We start from the raw sequence: 25,516 nt of genomic DNA on the forward strand, positions 1-25,516 counted from the left end.
TCATTAATTTATTTCAGTGATCAGAGCCCCCCAATAATTTTGACAAGTCGGCGCCCCTGCCTGTGACCGTGGGGCCACTGAAGATAACCTATATCCTATTGCGGCTTTTGCGAGTTGATAAAGATGTCGTTTTACTCGTCGAAGCAGCTCTTCTAAGCTTCTTTAAAATTAGCATTGCAAAGCAATGAATAAAATAAAGAAACGTTATGGTTGATGTAATATGGCAATAGAATAGCATGACTGAGTTCGATTCTTGTGGGATGCCTAATTTCGGGGAGTGACACCATTTTAATTATCGATATACGCGAGAAATTCTTACCTTCGTTGACAATAACGTTTGAATAGCCATCCCATCGCGCTCCAATGAAAAGCTTAGGGCAACGAAATGACGAACGAAATTATTTAGGGACACAACAGGAGTGGCGCTACCACCGGAAAACTTTGGCTTTGAACATCCCCATGAGTGAAAATGTCACTCGTGTATTCTGTACGCATGTTTCTGGCAACGCTGCATAGAGCGATATTCCAATTGTCTCACTTATCGCACAACAATTGAGCAACGTTGTGTTCTGACGTCACGGGAGCCTGCTTTGTAATTTTCGGCTAGATGTTTACGTTGTCAGGTTAGGCTAGCTATGTTTAGTTCTCTTCGCCTAAATAATAATTTTTCATTGTATTTATGCTAATGGAACCTAATCTAACTTCGTAGGCATTCTTCGTCTGACCTTAGAACACAAGGTAGCAACACTGTTGTGCGAAGAGGAAGACCCATTCCAAAGTGCTGTATGAAATGTGCGCGCTGCGCGGGAAAACTCGATTTATCTCTTAGCGAGATAAGGAAAATAACGTGAGTGTGTGAATATGCAATAGTTAAGTACTAGAGTGACAAATTTTTAATATGCATTGTAACAACTAGGAAATCAATGTGAGTCGATAACAAGAGTTAATTTTGGATTTCTGATCATTATTATGGTCTTCACGTGCATGCGAATGCTGGATGATTTTCAAACACGAAGGAACACTAGAAAGTTGTTTGAAACTTTAGTATCGAAAAGTAGGTTGTAGAAGTGTTTCTTGTAGATTCTAATTGCGGTACGCGTTATCTGCTCTTAAAAAATATAACCCAGCGGTTTTCAAACTTTTTACTCATTGTACCCTTTAGTTCTAACTAAACGTCTAATGGTACCTCCATCATAGGTTTTCTCCGAATCATTTTTTTTTTTTTTTGGCATGAGTTTACAATACCGGACGACTCTCCAATTCCTATAAAATTTCGGTGTCCTGTTGACGTATCTGTAGTTCATATTTGGGGTTCACTTATTAAAATTGTACATTTACGTGTAGAACTTTTAAAATAACCTTGCGATTTACCACGGTGATAGTCCATACACATCAATTCGGAACCATATTTCTTTCGCAATTCGTTAAGGCAATTGGGTGGTAATTTTTCGATAACAGATGGCAGCACCGTTTGCCATGGCAACCGAGGGCCATGTTGCCAGATATCCGCGTAATCAAGGTAGATACATACAGGTTGGTCGATTAGGGTACTCCTTAATGGGATATGACGTCACGTTGGTTAGCAGATTTTATTGAAAAATCTAAGTAGTTGTGGAGCAACGTAATTGTTTATCATGAGATTTTAGTTGTATGTTCTTATTGAAAAAAAATAACAATTTATCAGCAATGCAAGATAGTAATAGTCGTAATAGTAATATAAAATCCCTTGTATTGTATTATGTATTTGTTTTATTATTTCGAAAGCAGAAGAGAACATACAAAGATAGCTGTAATTAATTCAAACACGAAATGCATAAAGTAAGGAGAGTAATTGAAATAATTGAAAACATTTGCAATTACGTTTGAAGCGAATGCTGCATTGACTGTAGAATTCACTTTATATGACAGTACTTGAACATATTTATATCTTTTATCGGTGACGTTAGCAGATTTTCTTCATAAATTTGCAGAATTTCAGTGAACGTCTTGTAAATATTTATAAATATTAGCGTTCTCTAATGATCCTCAATCTTTTATCCTTGAAGTGAATAAACATGGAATTCTGCACCCTTATTTTTAATGAGTTTTAATATCGCAATTTTGAAAGAAAAATGTCAGAAGAATCCTGGATACACAGTAGAAGACATATTTGTTATTTTTATAATAGTTCAATATTAAATACAGTTTTGTAGCGCATCTAATTTATTTGCATGACATGTCACCACACAATGTCCTGTTTCATAGTTCTTTACGGATTTGGTCTATTCTGGTTTTCAGTTCTGCAGCTGATGTAGAATCTTTGGAAGTAACAGTAACTGTAAACTACTTACGTTATGAAATTAGTAATTGTAACTCAGTTATTTTTCCACCAAACTAGTAAGTTGTACAATTACTTTACTGCATGGAAAGAAATATTAACTTGAACCAAATGTTATCCTCAAAAAATTGACGATTATTAAAGCCGGTCCCCGTGGTGGAGTGGTTAGCAGATTGCGCTACGATGCCAGGGGTCCCGGGTTTGAATCCTGGCCTTGGCATGGATGTTCGTGAGTGTCCATTCATCAATTTCATCATATCCACTCATCTCCATCATCGTAAACCAACCAAAAGTGGCAGGCACATAAAGCGAAGTAAAATAAAGCAAATCAATCAATCAATCAATTAATGATTATTAAAATCTCGAGATCATGAGGACAATTTTGTATTTTTTTCGTCAAGAGCCAGGAAGTATCCCAAGTTTATTTGTATTAGAACACTTACCATTGAAGCGAATGCTGCATTGACTGTAGAATTCACTTTATATGACAGTACTTGAACATATTTATATCTTTTATCGGTGACGTTAGCAGATTTTCTTCATAAATTTGCAGAATTTCAGTGAACGTCTTGTAAATATTTATAAATATTAGCGTTCTCTAATGATCCTCAATCTTTTATCCTTGAAGTGAATAAACATGGAATTCTGCACCCTTATTTTTAATGAGTTTTAATACATACATACAACCAATACAATACATAATCTCCAACAATTCTCATGGACACACAGTAATTTTATAGTTCAACAAAAATTCTAAAAAATATTTGGTTTGCTCAACAAAATGAAATGAAATGTTAATCGTCATTGCTTTGTAACAGAAGTTTACTGTGAATTTTATTGCCTCAATATTTGTACATGAAATGCAAGAAATAAGTTATAATTTCATGAAACTTAATGCTTAGCATTTAGCGGTCATCGATGGTGAAAAGGACATCGCGCTTGCAACTCATGATCCGAACAACGTCTTACGAGATGAAACAAATCTAGAGTAAAGTAACTGTAATAATAACTATGTCAAGTACTTTGTAAAGAACAGTAAATATATGTGAATTACTTTCTCAAGTGATTAACTCGGAATTACTTTTAAAGAGTAACTATTCAAACACTGCTGATATATCATAGAGTTCAGCAACATATTGGTATGCATTGCGAGGGAAGTTGAGCCTCCCCCTTGGCAAAGTGGTAACGTAATCTCCTTGTAATACAGGAGTCCCAGGTTCGATAGACGATGAGTGTACAGTGATCGTCAAATAAAAATGGGACAACTAGATCCTGAAAGTCTCCCTTCTCTGCAATGTGTCTTGTGTGTTGTCTAAATCTATGGCGATGAGTGAATTGTAATAGCAAATTTTCAAAGGCAAATTCTGTCACTGCCGTTGAGTTAGGCAACACACATAATGCATTGCAGGGATGCAGGTATTTCAGAATATAGGTGTCCCATTTTTATTGCCGATGACTGTATATAGTGGTTTGGATCCCACTTTAAACTGTAGGTCCAGTCCCAATTAGCCTTTCTGTGTATAAAGAAGATTAAAAAAATGTATTTCGAGGGAAGATACAATACAGTAATAAATACCATTAGAATAGAAGTTCAATAGCTTACAAATAATTGTTTACAGGTACTACTAAAACTAGATTTTAGGGATATATAAAATCATATTTACGTTGTTGTTTCAATGCATATTTATTATTTTTCTTTATCGTACCCTGCAAAACATTATTGCGTTCTCTGAAAGCAGTGTTGGCGATTGGGTTCCAAAACTGGGAGAGGGCAAGGACACTTTAATTTCCATTGGTAGATGAGGTTTTGTATAGTATTGGGGTAAAAGTAGGGCCATCTGCCTCTCCCCCTAATTGCCGCCACTGTCTGAGAGATACGCTTTTTGCAAGTCATCGTCGTATTCAGGAAGAAATTTATTTTCTTAGGATTTTTGAAAATACCTCTAAAAATTTAAACTTGCAAGAATATCAATGAATGCGTACCAATGCTTGACAGGCAAGACAAGTAAGTCACACCCCTGGCACTGTTTTTTTTTTCTCCTGTTTCCCCTAATATACAATTTACAATTGATGACCACTTGCTATCAGATATTATTAAGGCTTGAAACATAATTTCTTGAGCATATTTTGGACTCTTGATTTCTAGTAAATCATCACCATTCAATCAAGTGTCTACGCTAGCAAGCAAAAATGTATGTACTCTTCCATGTAAAGTTCAAACAGTCCACTTTGTTGATTTACAGTATATTCCGTAGAAGCGTATACACCAACTGCCATTGTCGGTCAAACCTATTGTCCTTTTGTACAAATTTCAATAGTGCTCTTTACTATTGGTAGAGGACACTTCGATTAGTTTCTCAAATGCTCATCTGCAAAAGGAACAAATAAAAATAGTTTTAACATCGTATATGAGACTTTGAACTTACAAAATATGTTTAAAAAATATTGATATTACATTGTTACAACCTTAGACAAGTTGAGTTAATAATGGAACTTACAGATGTTGAGTAAATGGATTTGAAAATAATGGATCCAATTGGCACTATAATGCTTAACGATATCGTCCTGTTATTAAAGGGCAGTTAGGTTTACAATACGAGCTCACTTCAATGATCTAACTTTATAATGAATGTTAAATATGATGAGCCTAAAACAGAAATTGTCAAAATAATTGTTAGAATTATTTTCATAGTAGAGTGATGATTGCAACGCTATATGGAGTGAGGTTCCTCCAGGTTCGAATCCTGGTTTCATGTACCGTATGTATTTAATCATTATCTTTGTTGCAATCATCCATTTTATCAAATCATTATTCATCATCATTGTTCCAAGGAGCAGAAGTTGGAGGTAAAATAACAGAAATACATTATGAAATGGAAATTCAGTTCCTACTATTTATATTTTTATTTGAATTATTATAGTAGACCAGCCAAGAAGCAAAAAAGCTTAAAAAAAACTTTTATCTGCATGGAATGTTAATAATAGGCATCCATGCAAAATCAATCGGTCATAGGTCTGAGAGAAAAACTAGTCAAGCTTCAAACTCACTGGTATTCGAAGTAAACTATTTAGTACAAACGGCTACTGAAATCCAATCTGATATTGAACCAAATATACGTAGCATAATCAGGACAAATTATGATTTCTATGAAGCTCTGTGTCATCCACAATTAAATTATTGCCCTTGTACTTGCAAGTATGGGAGCATTTATCTATACCGGTACTCATTTGGAAATTCTCAGTAAACATACAGACTTGTGTTCGATAGACGGTAAGATTTTAGTCTCATAACTGTTAGTGTGTACTTTTACACTTTAAATATATACAGCATCAAGTTATTGGACGAAATGCACTCATTATGAGCCGTCCTAAATTATAAAAGGACAACAAAACAGAAGAGCTTCATACAGTTTACAAAACCGGTTTTCTGACGTGTTTCTGTAAAGGAAGATAACATAACTGTGTCCGAAACTTGCAAACATTCATGGATCTCACATTACATCTATTCGAATCAAACCTAACTTAGCCTGACCTACTTAATACATATGAATATTTGCGAGCTGCTTCAAAAATAAGAAGAGAAAAACTCTTGTAGAAAATAGGTCAGCAAGTACTCCTTTCAACCATGTACAAGGGCAAAGTAAAAAACATTTAAACAAACTACTGATTTGTAATAAACATTCCGATGTTGTACATGTGAATAGCACGAGTTTCGTAGGTTTGGAAATTAACTTACAGGAATGAAAATAGAGCATTTTATGGAATATTGATTTAATGATATCAGATATAATCTATATTAAGCTACATATATTTTATGCTATAGTAATGATCTCAAAACGGTTGTTATTAGGATTATGCCTAACGTAAAATATAACATTCTATTGTGATTTTACATTTATAAAGAATTATCAACTTCGTTTGGAAGTTAAAAAAGTCATGCAGTGTCAAGCGATATTCTCACCGATATTACATCAGAAGATATTTCTTCAACATGTAAATAAATTATACATTTTGGCCAGGCACGTATCCAGGAATTCCTTTCGGGGGGGGGGGGGGGGGGCTCAACACCATTTTTTAAGGGGTATAGTAAGAAACTCACAATTGTATGTTTAAGACCAGTGGTGGCAATTGGGTTCCAAAACAGGAAAGGGGGGGGGGTGAAGGGCGGTGCAAGGAAAGTTTACTTTCTCTTGGTAGACAAGGCTTAACATTAAGAGGCCATAATGTTGAGGCAAAAAAACTGGGGAGCAACGATCCCTTAAATCGTCGCCACTGTAAGGCTGTCAATTTTATCAGAACGTGAAAGCGGAACATTTTTTACCACTCGACTCCTCTGTTTCCATGCATTAACATTGTGCGCCAGAACCATCCCAGTATGTGTGTTTGTCCATTTCTTCTCATCAGGCATAGAAACATCTATGGTGTCTTTGAGTGTTTTTACGAAGCTGTTACATATGCACGGGATGGACAATCCACTCGACAACGGGAGATTCAAATTGTGGGCTGCCAACTGGATGCAGACAGCTCTCGAATATGTATATCTGATTCGAGCCTGAACACCACTAACGTGTCTTGTCCTCCCATGTTTGCAGCTCTTGTAAAAGCCGAAACCCACCAAATTGTTCAGATTCAGGCCTTAGCACTCACAAGTGTTCAAAAATGCCTGGCACAACTTCCGCTGTCTTGTCCTATATCGGCACGAAACAAAGGAAGTCTTCTCGAATACAGCTGGATCACGAAACAATTAATGCACAATGAAAACCCTTCCTTTCCCAACACATCTAATGTTTCATCTCCCAGTATGATCAAATGCTTATTCATTTATCTCCAGTGACATGCCCAAGGGAGGGTTGGTGAGGTCATAACCCCATTTGACCCAGTATTCCTTTAAAAAAAAAAAAAACAAAAAAAAACGTCAAAGATGGGTGAACAAATGGCAAAATCAGTGCTGACCACCAAAAATAGTATGTGTAACCCTTCTCCCTTCCGAAAATCCTGGGCACGCCACTTACTAATCTCGGACACATTTTTTAAAATCAACTCACCAGAAGTTTTTATCATTCCGTATTGGAGATTGAAGTAAGATGTGTTCTTCCTGCAGGTTTGAACGTCTGCTTGCCTTCACACCTAACCTTAACAAGGCCCTAATTTTCCATCCTTGTGACTACGGAAGGTTCAGACCGAAGGTTCAAGCGATTCATGACGATTGAAATGGGCCAATCAACAGCAACTTTTCACACCGTAACGACACAAAAGGCCGCACAAACCTAATTTCGACTTGTGAAATCCTCAGGCGACACGGTGTGAAATCTTCCTTATTAGGCCACTGTCATTGTCACCTCGAAGTAGTAGCTCTTGTTGACCACAGAAGAAAAAAATTCTCCTCAACCGGTGGGAATGCTCCTCAGTTTTCTTCTCTCTCCTATATTTTCTGTGCTTGTTCACTATACAGGCAACACCTTACGATTTGATATACACAGGACATGTACTGTAGACATTTTAACGAAAAATCGGTTGAAGTCAAGGATGGCTAGGTGGGTCAGTTGGTAGAGGTCTGATTCGGGTCCTGGTAGAGCCTGCAATTTCCGCCTAAAATGTCTACATATGGAACAACTTCTTGCTTTCTCTTCTCGACATTCATAAAATTTTCGGCGGTCTCTTTATGGTAGTTAAGTGTTTAAATGTATTTTGAACCCAGTATGCTTAAACAAAAGTATTTTTTTATACCATGAAATTCTCGGACTGCATATACGAAATTTAGTTCTGGCAAAACTAAATCATCACTCAAAACTTTTATTTTTTGTTGATCTATGCAGCTTATTTCTATTTTAATAAACCAATCCAATATCAGGTACTGCTGTAATATTCACTTTAGAGAGAGAGAGAAAGAGAGAGGGGGGGGGGGGGGGCTTGATCTCTTCGGTCCTCGACCCGGAAGTTTTACTGCCGTCAATGTATTTATTTCGAATCACTATATCTTATAAAGCAACCAGAGGACGCTGACTGATCACTAATCGACTGTATGAATTGTCACACTTACCTCTGAAATCTCATTAACCGATTCTTTGTAGAGATCAACCGAAAAATTGAATCCGCGTATTTATATCCTCATTATATTCTAGAACGTTCCACAGATAAAACGATTCGTTAATATTGCCAGTAGTTGACTCCTTCTATCATTCAAGAACGTATCCTCTCCCGCCTTCCAGAGATTAGAAATTCCAAATGTCCAAATGCTGACAAGTCTCTACATAGTGCTCAAGTGCGCTGCGACAACACCGAAAGCGCAAGAAAATTTTACGTGCAATATTATCAACAACAGGGTTATAGAACATTCTCCATCTTGCCTCGATAATTGTCTATCTCCTTAAATCATTCTCACATTATTCAAAAGGCCAAAAACCTAATTTTATCTAGTGTAAAATAAAACAATTCCTGGGGGGGAGGCCTCGAGCCACCTCAACCCCACCTTGGATACTTGCTATTAACAATAACAGGGTTATAGAACATTCTCAGTCTTGTCTCGATAATTATTTCTCTCAGATTTATAAATTAATTATCTTCACATTATTCAAGACGCAAAAAATCTAATTTTATTTAGTGTAAATTGAAAAATTTCCTGTGGGGGGGCTCGAGCCACCTCATCCCCACCTTGGATACGTGCTATTAACAATAACAGGGGTATAAAACATTCTAAGTCTTGCCTCGATAATTATTTCCCTGCTTAAATTATTTTCACATTATTCAAGAAGCCAAAAACCTAATTTTATCTAACGTAAACCGAGCCCCCTGTGCCCCATCGTGGATACGTGCTATTATCAATAACAGGGTTACGGAACATTCTCCGTCTTGTCAAACATTTTTCCTTTGATGGATAATATTAAGCAACAAGCAATTAAATATTAAGACTTACCTTCGAGCTTGTTCAGCTTTTTAACATCCTCCATGGAATATTTGTTCCCTTGTTCTTGTATCTGTACGGAATTCGATATCCTCTGGCAGCTTGGTTTGATTTTCACTCTTTCAAGAACTTGCATTGATCATATTGTTAGACAACACGGAATGAAATCTTGGCAACAGTGTATGCTAAAATCTGCACCACGAAGTATATTGCGACGAAACGCACTTCAAAAGTTTTAATGATAAACACTACTCTCCGAAGGTACGAAATGTTTTCATTTTTTTCACATAGTATTTCAGATGCTTGCGGGAAGAACATGTGATCTTTGTTTCACCACGAAATCTTCCATACTAGTCATAAAAGAAAGAAAATGCAGTGGTATTAATAAAACTACCACTTCAGCGCCATCTGTACGCAGCAGTTTGAACATGACGGAGACCTTACATTTTCTGTTATTTACTTAAATCCCTTCAATCGTAACAAAATTATAAGGTTCACATGTTCTAGTGAATAAAACAATCTTTTTATCGGAAAATTTCTTCCTTACTGAATCTATATTAGTTGTATGGTTACCGTTAGAAATTTGTGTCTATGCTTTAGCATGGCTTAATGGTCTTCCTTTACGCACAACAATCTTGCTGACATCAGACGAGGAATGCCTACGAGGTTAGGTTAGGTTCCATTAGCACAAATACGAAGAAAAAAATAATATTTTATCTGAGAGAACTAAACCTAGTCTTGCCTGTTGATTTCTTCATGTTGGGAAAATGGCGTCTTCCGTGGAGCTATTGTTCTTATGGTAGGGTTACGTTTATTATTATTACGTTAAGAAAACAGTTTATTTCGTTTTTTACTCGATTTCCATACTTGACCGCCAATTATTACATGCAGATTCATGATTAGGAGTTCACAATTGGTGAGTAGGCGAAATTTCATAGAAATTGGAGAGTGGTCCGGTATTGTAAACTCGTTCCTCCGAGGAAAAAATGTCATATCTACTAGTAAATATAATAATTTTCATATGTACCTGGAAATTAATGTTAATGAAGGTTTCACCAACAAATGTCAATAACAATGTATGTTCAAAGTGTATAACAGAGCATATAATTTGTGTGAAAAAAGAAAAACACGCTGTTTCATGCAACATTGTTATTCGTACAGGCAAGAGTTTCAATCTTCCTCGCATACAGCGCCACCGCTATTCGGGCGATTTCGTGCAGTTTGCAACTTTGTAACAAGTTTGAACATGCAGGCACGCTTCCCGTCAAGCGGAATGCTGGCGTAGGTATTGTTGTAGGCCTATCGTCTATCTATCAGCTTGTTCGAAATGGGCAGGGTGAAGGAACTTAGTTCCGATCTGAAGGATGTTTTTATAAATTTGGCCCTTAGAGGTTATTCGTTAAGAAAAATTGGACAAACAGTCAATAAATCACACTCCACAGTTCAATACATAGTAAACAAATTTAGAGAGGAAGGTTGAAGTTCAACACAGAATGTGCCGAGAAAACCAAAAGAGAGACGGTTAAATAAATGTGATGAACGCTTTATTTTAAAAAGAGTGCGAGAAAACTCCCGACTGAGTGTTCCTCAGTTACGACCGTTAGTAGAAAATGTTGCGGGCAAGATGATGTCCGACGTATATTGTGGAAGCATGAATGGCAGAATACCACGAATGAGGCTGTATGTAAGTAAATAAGGTGAATTGCAGGAATAGACTTTCATTCGTGAAAGAGCACATCCACAAGGACCAGGAATTTTGGGATAGTGTCATATGGTTAGACGAGTCCAAGATTAATATCTACGGGTCAGATGGGATAAATAGGGTCTGGAGAATAAATACAATGATTACATTAACACAGTTCCAACAGTTAAACACGGTGGTGGGTCATTAATGATTTGGGGCTGTATGTCGTCCAAATGTGTTGGTACCATCCAATTCATTGATGGTATCATGGATGCATATGTCTATGTGGGCATATTGAAGAACAATGTAAAGCAGAGTACCCAAAAAATGGACATGCCGCATATCTACAGATTTCAACAAGACAATGACAGTAAGCATAAGGCGCAAGTTAACATGAATTGGCTAATATGGAATGTGCCCAAACTACTACAAACATCAGCTCAAAGTCCAGACTTAAATTCCATTGAGCATTTATGGGCAATATTGAAGAGGCGAGTCCATAAAGCAGGCGTCAAGTCCAAACAAGAGTTGAAAACTGTTGTGCAAGCCGAGTGAAATAAAATAAGCTCTGAAACATGTCGGAAACTGGTTAATTCTATGAAGGACAGGTGTCAAGCAGTAATTAAAGCAGGGGCGCCGACTTGTCAAAATTATTTGCGGGGCTCTGATCAATGAAATAAATTAATGAATGACTTACTCTCTCCCTTTTTTAAGTTTTGGCCCCAGTGTTCGGAATCTCATAAAAGCCCATGAATTCTCAAAAATATCAAAATTTTTATTCACAGTTCGAATGCACACTTAATTGTCAACGGATGGATATGTCACAAGTTTCGTCAACCATAATAGCAAAATATTCCCGACTTTTAATATCTGCTATCATGGAGTGCAAACAGATCTTCCTAAGCTAAGCGTCAGGTCAACCTTGCAGCAGGTTTTAGCATATGTAGATCCAAACGTGCGCGCAAGAATATAGTTCCACTGAGACGGGTTCTATTCCGACACAACTGCATACTTGCAAGAAAACAGTTATTTAATTTGTAATATACAGACAAAATAATACATTGATTAGCAGGTATGGACTTAATTGGTTGCAATCACTGTGCAGACGAACTTAGAACCGCAGATTCGCCAACTCGAATCTGTATTGCGTTGAAGAGACATTGAAACTTTAGAGCGAGTCGAGCGAGACTGAATGCGTTGCAGAGCGCGTGAAATCGCTGATACCAGTGTTGCACATCCCACTATTTTAACCCTATGTTTATTGTAGAGCGGCGAGAATGGCTGAATCTCCTGTTCAGCACGCGGTTTTACCCGAATGTTATTTTGGGCTTCATCCGAAAGGAAATGTTCTTCAAAGTCAAGCAAGTTGTTTTAAATGCATAATCCTCCTTGCGGCAACAAGATCAAAGTAAAACAGGGCGTGAGGTGATTTGCCGTCAATGTGCACACGAATTGTATCACGGGTGTTGAATGATTTGCGGTTTGAGTTTAGCAAGAGAAAACGATTGTTTGTTGTTTGACGACAAAAGAATCTCCGCGGTATTAAAATATATCGCAGTGAGAAGAAACATGTTTATTATTTGGACGAGACGTCCTTCAACTCGGTGAGTGGGGGAAGGGGGAATAAACCATGGAAGGATACCACCATGCAAAACCACCGCCAGGGCTGAAGAAACCGACGATGAGGGGAAGGGGGAGGCTTATTGTTTCACCCACTGGCGGCAATGAAAGCTTTGTTGAAGGCGCATATTTACTTTTCAGCGCAAAGAAAGGGAAGGGTGATTATCAGCAACAAATAGACAGACCAAGATTTGAATCCTGGTTTAGTGAAGTGATTCATAAATTGAAACCAGAGTAATAGCGACAGACAATGCACCTGATTGTATATATCACCAATAACAAATCATGCTTTTTTGGTGGTACAACTTGAAGTGCGTGTGTCTTACAGTAACGGATGTATTGCGAACGAAGCAACCAAGTTTTTCATAAATCTATTTCTTTCTAAACCAAAAACAATAATTTGTCATTAAATTCAAGAGGGGCCTATCGTTGTTTACTTTTATCTTTGTTTATTTTTATTTTTGCGTGCTCGAAATATACACACATGCTCTCATGTTTAGAAGTTGTTTCGCTCTTATATTAATGACACATTTATTAAATAATATATGCGCAGAAAGTACTTTTAAAATGTTATGTTTCAGGAGACAAAGAGAAGCAAAAATACAATCCACTTGACATGCATGCGGGTTTTGATGTGTTGTGCGGTTGGCAATACTGTAGATTTTCTCAGTGTCTCCGATGTAAGCAGCTCGGCGGTTGAGGAAAGACTGGCACGGAAGATTCTGAGCTCAGTTCTCGCGCGGATTGATACATAAAACCTGCTGCAAGGTTAACCTGACGCTTAGCTTAATATATCAATGATCTCGTTCTGAATGTCAGGTGAGAGCCATTTGTAGCCCGAAAGTCCCATTCACTACACTAGTTCATGCACATCGTCTTTCGAAACTTTTTAGTAAAAATTTTAACAATACTGATAATTACATACTTAGTATATAGTAATAAGTCATGTGTTTTGCTGTCTCTGGTCATAGCCCCCCCCCCCCCCCCCAAAGGTGATGGTCTAGTCTAGAACATTTGAAATGTGTATTTAAAGTTAAGTTCATGTGGCACAATTCAGAGTAAATTATTTGGGGGCTCTGCCCCCACATCATTAGCATTGGTGGGCTGGAGACCCCCCCAAGCCCCATGGAGTCGGCGCCTATGAATTAAAGCCAAAGGATACCCATCAAAGTATTAGAACTGTCAGTCAATTTGCTCTGAATATACTCTTTTCTTTTATATTATTAAGTGTACGAATAGAAAGTTGTACAAAAAATTGCATGTTTCTCTTTCAGTTTCATTTAATTTATTATTGTCATTTGTTATACAGAATTTGGGTAAGTTTTATGTTCCTAATGATATTAGTTATTGAACTGTAAAGAAACAATTTCAAAAGAGTGTATTTCCTTTCAGATATTAAAGCATTTTCTTTGAAAATCCGTGTGTATGAATAAGAATGTTACATACTGTATCTGCGATAGAGCAAAATGGCTTTCGGGCTGGATGTGGAAAGATGGTAAACAAATAAACATTATAATCATATGTTTATATTTTTATCGGGGGTTCCTACGTTTACAATTTTTACGATTAGTTACAAAAATAAAAATGTGAAACACACGTATGGTAAGAAGTATATAAAAAAACTTAAATTTTTGTGTATTTCTTCCAGAGTTATTGAAAGAAAAGTAAAGAACAAAAATAAGTTTGTAAAGAAACTGCCAGGCACCATTTTAAGAGTTTTTATTGTAAATCCTGAGTTTGTAGTGACAAAGTTGTGCCTGAGTAGCGGACACAGTTTCTTGATGTCTGGTTGTGCACTTGAAATTTTCAAGCAGAGATTTGGCTCCAAATTTTAGTCTGTATAAGTACTTGTTTTTTAGACAGACCATGGATAAAAAATCCACTTTTCTGGCTGTTTTGTACCCCCTTCAAGTAAGGGTACATGAAACACAGTTTGAGAACCACTGTTGTATGGTATACAAGTACAGAAAATGAAACTGGATATAATAAAGCAGTCTAGCCTAACTTAAGCATTTTTGAAGGAGGAGAACATTTTGTTGGTGTATTGTATAGTAACCACCAGCAAGAAAACCTGCGACTCCTGTGAACAATACTCCCACGAAGAGGGGTGGGGGAGAGTGGAGTATGCTTCCTTATGGCCCGAGCTGAACGGATCGAGGGGAAGGTGTGCGAAGAATTTTAGCCGAAGGCTCTTTCATTTGTGGTCGCTATATGCTATGAATGGGACATGATTTGTTCATCACCATGTATCTGTAAGCTATAACATTCACGTAATTTATTTATTTTCTTCCGTACACCCTTAATTAAAGGATATGGAGAACATCAAATACAGAATACCTTGTGTGTATTTATTACATCACTAAAAACATAAAAATAATAACACATTGCTTTGTACATTCACACAGGTAGGTACGCTGTGATGTGCCTCTTCCTGGCTCTTTGAGTACTTAACCATAAACACAGCTATAGGAATACAAGATAATGTAACATTCCTGTTTTTATTTTATTTTGTTGAAGGACATTTGAATCACAAATCAGTAGAATGTGTTTTTTTTTTTTGCACGTTTTTGAAATTAGGAAATTTTAAGACAAAATAACTAAACATGAGTATCTTGGTAGATGCAAAAGAATGGGATTTTCACATTAAAGACACAAATCAATAAATCTGTAGGAATACAGAATTTCACAAATCTTAAGTGAACAAACCTGTGCAGATGGCAGTGCCAGTCCATTTCTTAGGAGATAACAAGTGGTTGCCCACTGTAAAGCATTCATGGAAATAGGGCCAAAGTTCCGATTGTTTAAATCACAATTAATCATGGTACATAGGCATTCAGTGATTACTAAGTCTGTATCTTGTCTGGAGAACCATTTGTCGCTTCCATACATTTGATTTTTGGAGTAGCCATTTGTTTACTGGCATATTGGATGTGAATTGCTATTGCCATCTACTTCATGTGTGTGGGGTGAAAAGAGGTAATTCGTTGCTAAAATGCTTTTGTTGTTAGATTAGACAGGTCAGGTTTAGGGCTTTTTGCATTAATAAAACATCCCTAAATCCTTTCACTGATCTTATTTTTTAATGATTGTTTCTTCATTCCAAAATTTATGGGGTGTAAATAAATGTCACAAATCTTGGCCTGAGAAGAAATATCGAAGAATGCACATAAAATGTCTGTGCTTAGTAGTGCAGTACAATCCTTCCTATGACACCAAATATCTAGTCGAAATATCTTAGCATTAATACAATGAGCTATGCTAAACCTTATCTACCAAGAGATAGTAAACTGTCCTTGCCCCCTAGTTTTGGAACCCAATTGCTGCCACTGGAACCAGAATTTCACTTGCAATGCCATTAAAATATGCTGCAATTTAACCAAATATATGACTATAAACATAAGAGAATAAAAGTCATCACATGAGTCTCTCCAATGTCATAGTAGTAACATTATTCCTATTATCCCATCTGAGCATACCTCAGCAAACAATATTCATCCCATAATATTCACAAACTGTCATGGAATAGATTTTTGGAATATTCCTATGCAAAGAAATGAATGTGGATGGCAAAGGGAACAAAGTCTCCAAAGCGATTAAATCTACAACTTATAATGGAAAGTATATTCCTCATTAATTTCATTTAATGTATTAAGAGTTAGAATATCAACTACTTTTTTAAAATGTGTATTTTTCCTAATAAATGGAAATAAACCAATATAAGGAATTATAAGGGCATGCTTTCAATCTAATAATTAATAAGAACAAAACATTCATGGATGTCAGCAGGACTTTTATTTTGGTGGGGGAGATGGGTGTAAATGATAGTGTCGCCCCCCTGAAAGAAACACACTGTTGATATGAAGTTATTGTGTCCCTGCAATACCCTTTTAATAATAAATACAAATGATTGTGACTGACAAAAAAGGATGTGTGTGAATTGATTTGATTGATTTGGTGTTTTAAGTCCACTTTATTCACAGTAAGGTTAATCGGGACTGGACCTACATTTTAAAGTGGGATCCGAACCACTATGTACCTCCACTGGGTATCAAACCCGGGACCCCTTGATTACAAGGCAACGACGCTACCACTGCGCCATCAGAGAGGTCTGGATGTGTGTGAAATATGTACTTTTTGTTTGACCTTCATTTCACAGGGAAGGAGGCACCCCCCCTTCCCCCAATGCCCCATGCTCTGTACAGGCAGAAAAACATCATTTAAAAATGTATGCTTCAAACATTTGCTTCACTAATATTTTGAAGCTAGAATCTTAGATTTTAAGTTAATTTGAAAAATATAAAATCTGGTAGCTATTTCTTAAAATTTTCAGAAATAAGTTATCATTTTCAGAAAGGATTGAAATTTTTGAAATTTTATTTCTGGTAAGTTAGATCATATAAGTTCATTATAAAAATACTTGTGTTGGTGTTGCAACTTTCCCTCTCAATGATGATTAAAATTTTAGTAAACCATGTTTTCAGTCCCAAAAAATCAGATAATAATATAATATTAATTTAATTGTCTACTAAAATAAAAGTGTGATATGTTGAAATATTTTTTTCTGGAATCCTTATTACTTGGTTAACTTTGTTGTGAAATTTCAAGTGAATAATTTGTAATTTCCAAGACAGTGCAGCTCACACTTTGAGGCTTTGGGTATAGAAGAAAGGATGAATCACTGAAAATTTGAGAAACTATAGATATGAAACCAGACAAGTTAAGAGAAAAAAATATGTAGTTTCTCACCACCATGAAAGGATTAAATGTGCCAAGTTTCATCATAATCTGGGAGCATAGGTTCCAGAACCTCTTTTTCGGTTGAATTGACATGGAATGACCCTTACATTATCATAGGGAAAATTGTATTATATGTAAAAAATACAATGTAAAAACAGTTATGCTGTTGATCTGGTGGATCGAGAACAAAAGTCTCCTCAAGGATATAATAACAGCAATAATAATAATAATGAAATGATGATAATAATGGAATTATATTATATCAGTTTTATGGTATTTTGATTAACATTGTATAATAATATTTATTATTGTTATTATTATTATTTATATTATTATCAATGGTCTGATCCCTCCTAAAAATTTCTGGTGAACCTAACCCCTATCTACGGCCATATCATAGAAGGAATTGAATTCCACCACCAAACAGATTTGCTGGAACAGAGTTCTGTTGTATTCCGGGTCACTTTAAGTGCTGCATATCTACTTATTTATTGAACTATTAACATTTCCATAAAGTGTATAAATATTTATTCAATTTGTTCAGGTTTTCAAACGGGTGGAGACAGCACCCACCTTGGCATGTATATTTATTTATGTATGTATGTGGGTGGGTGGGGATTCATCCCCCAAAGAATGAACATTGCAAGCTGAAGGAGAAAATCCCCTTTTAACCTCCCCCCAAACAGGTGTCACTCAGGCAGGGACACATGCACAGATTTACAAGATAACGTATCACCAGATAATGCATCCCTGCTGCTGTTAATGGTACCTACAAATGTGACTCATTCTTTTAGATGTCCCTGGTTGATGTGATGTGGGAGGGTTTTTCTTGATCTTATCATAAACAGTAGTTTCCACTAACTGGATGTCCTTCACCCATCCAACCACAGCCCACATGGCTTAGATTAGACACACACACACAAAGAGGCAAACTTGAAATGAACGATTGCATGAAAAGTACTGCCAATACGTATGTTCAATAATATGGATATTAATCTCAAATATGCACTAACGCCTTTAATATGAACTCTAAAGCATTGCCAGAGTATCCCAAATCAAGATATATATACACAGGGTGTCGCATCTAACATTGCAACCTGAAATATTTCGTGAACAACAACAAATATTGAAAAACTGCTTTCGCAGATATATAGGCATGATAGTGGCTCATGTAATTAGTGGACACAATACGTTCAACTACGTAAGGAAGTACGATTTCCAATACAAACTTAGTTTTTTTAATGAAAACCCTATTTTATTTTCAGCTCATTTGAAAGTACGGAAGAAATCATTAAGAACGGCATTTGTTACATTGAAATACGTCAAATAGATCTCAAGTAATTGTAACCTGAAGTTGACGCTTGAAACAAACATTCTCACAAGTTGATTCGTGTGTCGTAACATACATATCCCCCTTTTGACGCCATTCGTGTATCGTAACAAACATGTTACTCTTCTGCATACTATGAATTGTACTTAGGAAAGTTGTTACGTTCCTACAACTGGGGGTTACAATAAAATGTGTAGTTTGTACATAAGTAAGCTCTGACAAATTATCTCAAAGGTTCTGATACATCTTTCTGAGTTAACAAATAACTGTTAATTACAAAGTATAAATTTTAAACATTCTGCCATCAGTTACATACATAAATGTCAGTACATTAGCATCTTTCTAATTTTTAATTGCCGTTCGTTTATTTAGTACATTGGAACAATCAACTCTTCTCGTTTGGTCATGACAAATCTTTAAGTTTTCAACTTTTAAACTTTGCATCTTATACATTTTTTCCTTCAAATTGATTTATCAAATAAAGCAAGGGCGTAACAAAGTGCACTAATTAAAAAGATGTTTGTGATAGTGTACATACGTCTGAACTGTTGCTGAGAAAATAGTATTTTCAGACTCTGACACTATCTGTGACAAGTGCAGGAAAAATGCAGCACAAGCATGCAGACTGTATGCACAACGGTATTTGCGCTCAGTTCTGCCGACAGGCATAGTGAAGGATGCACCTTCACACTCAACTTCAGGTTACAATTACTTAAGAACTACTTGATGTATTATAATGTAACAAAGGCCATTCTTAATGATTTTTTCCGTACTTTCAAATGAGCTGAAAATAAAATGGAGTTTCCATTTAAAAAAAAAAACTAAGTTTGTGTTGAAAGTCGTATTTCCTTATGTAGTTGAACGTATTGTGTCCACTAATTACATGAGCCCCTCTCATACCTATATATCTGCGAAAGCAGTTTTTAAATATTTGTGGTTGTTCACGAAATATTTCAGGTCACAATGTTAGATGAGACACCCTGTATATGAATGAAACGGTTGAAGCATATGAATTTTCCTCAAGGCACAAATGCAAATATGCAAAAATCCACCCACTAGTATTGACGTGAGGGCAACTACAATGTCGAACGGTGAGGGTGGTGGAGGGCGAGGGCAACTACAATGTTGACTGGTGAGGGTGGTGGGGGGCGAGGGTGACTGCGATGTCGGAGGATGAGGGTGGTGGAGGGCGACTGCGATCTCGGAGGGTCAGGGGAGGTTGCTTCAAAATTAACACCTCTGACTCTGGCATCTAGAGACGAAAAGTTTGGGTTTGTTCTTTGACCCAATGTGCATTAGGCACGACATATGGAAATTATGATAAATAAGCTTTTCAGAATCCCATGCATTTCTTATGGAGGAAAAAACTGAAACATATTCAACTTCAAGTTATTCTTAATTAAATGAGAGTTTAGACTTTTCCTCTGACAACTGAAATCTTCAACGTTCCATTCATAGGTTTTTCTACATCATTTTAAGTTATCCCAAGGGAACAAGTAAAGTAACACTCCCATAACCACAACGCTAAGTTTTGTCCTTCTGCGACCATCCAGCACACAGACCTCTTTCCCCAGGTCACCATTTGAAAAGGTAGGTGTCGGGAGGAGGATTTCAGGATTCTCGCATCTGGCTGGACACAAAGTGTACTTTAATCCTTCAAGACTCCATGCTGTTGTTTTGAAGCCATATCTGTTAACAATGCACGTTAGTGGCAACCCTGTCACATGTAAATGGAAGTTAGATTGGTGCCATCATTTTTTTGTTGGGTTCCATATGTACAGAATAGATTATAAGTGTTTGAAGGTAATGTTTATTGGAAACATTCCTTGAAGGTTTTTTTATTATTATTGTTTTTTTTACCTTGTGTGTTTGTAATCGTTAGACCTAGTTGTAGAATGCATAATACCTATTGTTCCTTTCCTACAATTTCAGGTTTACAGATGTCCATCTTCCACAGAATGTTGATCATATAATTTTGTCCAGGTTTCATAAACAGTTCATTGGTAATAGAAAGATGAACTTCTCTTGTACTAAGTAAAGAATACCATTATATATTGTGCAAAAAATACATTCTGGTACAGATAATGACAAATAGTAATAGGCCTAAATACAGTCTAACCATGATTTAAGCAAGAGTTAGTTCTAGTGTCAAGATAATGCTTGTGAAAAACAAAAGTGAGTATTGCAGTGAGACATATTGTGAGAAATAAAAGGCCATCAACTGTGGAATATAAATTTCTACTATTTGACTTCAAAATTTGAAAGTGGGAACTCAAGGAAGCTAATGATGGAAAACAGATCAAATTTGAGACAAGCTTTCAAGAGAGGTTTTGTTCATAAAAGTGAAAATTATATAATATCTGACGAACCCACCAATGAGTGGTTGACAAAGAGTGAGACTGTCAGTCCTAAAGTGTACAAGTGTGGAAGTGCCAGTGATCATGAAGGAAAATATACTTTAACCCCACAAGCTAATGAAGAAATACAGAAAGTGTTGAGAATTCCTAAGGTGAAATCAGAAGAAATTCCCCATGACGATTTCAACACTGGCCTTCCTGTGAAAAATGAGTGTGATTTAAGTTTTTGTCATCCAGGTAGGAAACGTGAATGTAAATCTTTGGGTAATGTGTACTTTTTGGATGGAAAGAATCTTCGTGTTTGCATTAGGAGAGTTAAAGTAGATTCTGAACTACTTAAGAAAACTATTGAATACTACAAGCAACTCACCATTACATCCAAGGTTAAAGTGAAACAAGAGGAGGACCAGTTTGACGTATGGAATTCATCTTATTGGGATGTAAATATGACTTCTGTGCATAAATGTGTGGAGATAAGAGATGGAGAATTTGTGAAACTTGAAAAAGAAGAATCTGAATTAGAAACCAAGTTCAAAGAGAAATTTTTCTCCAGAGCTGAGGAAATGCCAGAAAAATACATTCGAAGTAAACAGGGTGAAGTCTCGAACAATGATCCAGAAATAAAAAGTTTTGAAAATATGGAAGAGAAAAATGAAGAGAATCACAGGTGAGTATTTTTGTTCTGATATTAAAAACCCAGATGAGTAACTTTAATCATTTTATATATTTTAAACTTACGTAGTTTTTTATTATTATTTTATTATCTTGAATGAATTGCCTTAGTCACAGCACAGCCTGCAAAGTGGCTGGAAGCATGCTGTGTGCTGGTGAAATCAGATGCACAGAATCCCTCAACTCAAGAACATAGCTTTATTTTAATGAAAACATTTCACAATTAAATGAAATAATCACTTTCCCTTGACAAATGCTGTCCTCATACTGCTATATATTTTTCGTATTATTTAAGAAAGTTCGTATTCACATGCATTAGTTCTTCTGAAATAGCTGCAGTTTCGAATTAAATGTAGATTATTGTTCCATAAGTTCAGTTCCGGAAATTTACCTGCTTACGTTTTGATGTAGCAACAACTTATGAACATTTACCTTCTAAATTAGAGTACTGCATTGGACCACTTTCACTTCAAAATACTCGATCGAATCTCCCATGCCCAAGCGTGATTTGCTCGATTGTACCGTACTCTTAGTGGAATGATTGACAATGTCCCGTATTTCAGAGCCTAATAAGCATAACTGTCAACCTAAAACCTATGCATGGTAGGAAACCACTCTAAGCAATTACAATATATATGAAAGTATGCAATATCAACAGACTGGACGTAAAATGGATACTCATGCTGACAGACCTGCCTAAGCAATTACAAATATCGTATCAACAGTGCAAGAAGTACGTGTACTTCATTGTTCACTTACCGAAAAGGATACCGTATTTACGCGTGTATAATGCGCACTCTGGTTTTGGATGGGTAAAAGTGCCAAAAAATTATATCTCTTATATAATGCGCAGTACAATCCAGTTTCAAGAAATGGCTTTCTTAGTTGTAGGTCGTAAAGCTGTTGCTATGCTGATCAAGAGTGAATGACGTCATACCTATTCAATTGCTCATTCCTTCTTTTCAAAATATATATTTTCTCTTTCCGTGACTAATGTAACATTTATACGAGGCACATTCAGGACCTTCCAAATACCAGTTAGCAGCACAAGATTTCTCCCTTTAAGGATTTTACACACTCAATGTATGTCATATTATTTGGCCAGTAATACATTTAAATTTTTATTATCTTTTCCCTTATGTTTTCTTTCATCCAAAGTACCATAAAAATCAGAACGTTTCTTCATTTTTTGATGAACTTATTTCAACCTGCATTTCACATTAGTTTCGTTATCTTGTATGGAATATTGTATCCATATTCAGAAACTGCAGGATTCAAGCTTTACAACGATATCTAACATGATAGGGTTCCGTAAACATGAAAAATCAATGCAAGTGTCCTAAAATCATGGAATGACCCTGTACGGTTTCATGTTGGCTGTCTGAATTATTCCGTGCATAATACGCACCACAGTTTTTGGAGGCAAGAATTTTGGAAAAAAGTGCACATTATACATGAGTAAATATGGTAATCATATTCTGTGAAATAATAAAATGCAGTTCTAACATTCAATCAAACATCATTTTAATGTGACAATATTGGTAGAAACATAAAAATGTCAGCCTTGGCATAATCATCTATTTCATTTTTACATATCTCAGTAAGATATACAAAACTGCATTTTAACATTTCACTATGTTCACTAATTTTTCAATTTCACTTTGTCTTTTACTTCACGCTCTATTTTTTTGAGAGCCCACTACCATAGACAAATGACGGAAATATGTATACTAATAGGGTTCGAGAGTTTGAGTGTATTCTGCTCGTTTAAGCGTAAGACCTATCAATTCTGCACGCCATCTAGCGTTGCGCATGCAAACAATTTGCCGCTCGAGCGAAAAACGCTCATTGCAGCACTCTATTATAAACCAAAACTTGCAAAATGTCTTTCCTGTGCAAACCATCATAGAGATTTCCTTGGATTTAAAAGTTATCTTACTCTAATTTTATCAAGTTTCTCCTCAGTAAACACACAACAATGTTCTTATTTAGATCAAATTTATTAACAAGATTATACACCCGGAGTAAAACACTGGGAGCTTTTCTTAGAAAGAGCACTGTACTTCTCTCTCTCTCTCTCTCCCTCCCCATATCGAATCAGCAAAGGAAGCAGTGATTCAATAATAAAATGATTTCTTGAATGTTAGTGATAAAAAGGAAGTGTGGGCCTGTGAGTAACCCCCCAGTATGTAATTTTTTTGTACGGCATGGGCAAGCTAAGGTTAAAACTAAGCGTGTAGTACTGATGAGCACTTCTGACCATGAAATGTACTTAAAACAAGCTTTTACATGAAGTAAGACTTGAAGCTTTCCTGGCAACAAATGATGAAAAGATTCTCTCAGGCTATCGACCAGGTGAGTTGTGGAAAGATTCCAAGCTTTTGGCAGCTAATGTCACTCTCATATTCTCCTCAAAAAAGGCAGCTCTCACAAATTTAGGGAATTGTACCCAGATAAATCATCTTCTCTATACTCTTCGTCTGGTCGCCTTCCAGCTTTCGAGCCTGCAGAAATGGATCTTTATTACTTCCTATAATGTCTCCACAACTATCCTCCATTGTCCACCAAGTTTTATGGGTAAAAGTTAATACAGAAGCTGAAGGAAGAGTTCTTTCTTCACCTAAACTTGAATTCCGTAACAGCAGAAACAGTTCCAAAATTTTTATATCAAGGTGCAAGGGCATTAAGTGAGTATGTTGCTGAAGTATCTTGTAAAGATGATCCTTGACTGCCAACACATTACTTGGACTGTGGTATGGGGGACTAGTCAAATGTTGTATTCCGTACTGTTGACAGAAAGTCTCGAACCTAAGACTATTAAATGCAGGTCCATTGTCAGACGTCAATGTTTTAGGTAAGCCAATTACCGAACAAGACTGTAGCATCCACCTTATAATTTCAGAAGAATCGAGAGAATGCATGGGCCAAACATCCAACCAGCGACTGAAAGCTTTAACAATAATGAAGAATTTACGACGAGCTAAGAAGAAATAATCCACGTGGAGTCTTTCTCCTACAGAAGATGCGCTTTTCCATTTATTGTTCGGTCCCTTCCGAACCTTAGGTTTGGAAGCCTAGCAGATATCACATTTCTGCATGAAAATAAATATTTGGACATTTTTGGCCACCAAAACTGTGAGGTGAGCATCTTTTCATTGCATTTACTCCAGGATGATGTTTGTGGAATAACTGTAATATAGTATTTCTAAGAAAACACAGAATTACTGGTTTGCTCATCCACATCACGCAACTGGACATAGGCTAGAAACTGCCTTCTTTCAAAAATGGTGCCAAACAATCCTGTGTCAGTCCTAACATTAAGCGTTTAGGCCATCCATTCTGAATAAATGTAATTGCTTGAATAGAGGATCTTTACCGTATGTTTTGCGATTTCCTCTACTGCGATTGGCCCTCTTCTCTCATCTACTTGGCAACATTGAACAGCATCAATATCAATTGAAGAGTCTCCTGGTAATAATAGTCTACTTAACATGTCCGCTATTGGAACTTTAGATGAGGATATTATGTTGTACTTGAATGCTGATAACAATAAAAACCAAGGAACAAGTCTATTGGGCGTATGTGTTGAAACAGCTTTGTCTGGAGAAAATATGTATTTTATTGCAGTGGCATCAGATATTATGTCCAACTTCTGACCTAGTAGAAATTTATAAAACTTCTTAATACCAGATACCACACTCATTGCCTCACGTTCACAGGGTGGCGACAAACCGGGAAAAGTCAGGGAATTTGAGGTGTCAAAAAAGTCAGGGAATTTTGTCTTCATTGACTCTTTTTTTTTTATTGATTTATTTAAAGATATCGTTATGGAACTCTGCACGGGAACAGGAAATCTCGTTCGTAAGTTTCCGCCTCAACTTTTAGGCCCCTTTTATGC

The 25,516-nt window shown here is 36.4% G+C and overlaps 1 protein-coding gene across 2 annotated transcripts in view; it reads left to right on the forward strand.

Annotated features, from left to right (window-relative positions):
• The first annotated feature begins 853 nt into the window (after positions 1–853).
• The window catches only part of LOC146000438 (uncharacterized), a 43,885-nt gene continuing 19,222 nt past the window's right edge, over positions 854–25,516 (forward strand). For both annotated transcript variants that reach the window (XM_083138071.1, XM_083138072.1), the window contains exons 1-2: positions 854–925; positions 20,522–21,613. In XM_083138071.1, the coding sequence (XP_082994197.1) occupies positions 20,874–21,613 (740 nt within the window). In that variant the 5' untranslated portion in view covers positions 854–925; positions 20,522–20,873. The remainder of the gene's footprint in view (positions 926–20,521; positions 21,614–25,516) is intronic.

This window comes from Lepisma saccharinum, chromosome 16 (genome assembly GCF_977018435.1).
Source record: "Lepisma saccharinum chromosome 16, izLepSacc3.1, whole genome shotgun sequence".
Classification (NCBI taxonomy): Eukaryota; Metazoa; Arthropoda; class Insecta; order Zygentoma; family Lepismatidae; genus Lepisma; species Lepisma saccharinum.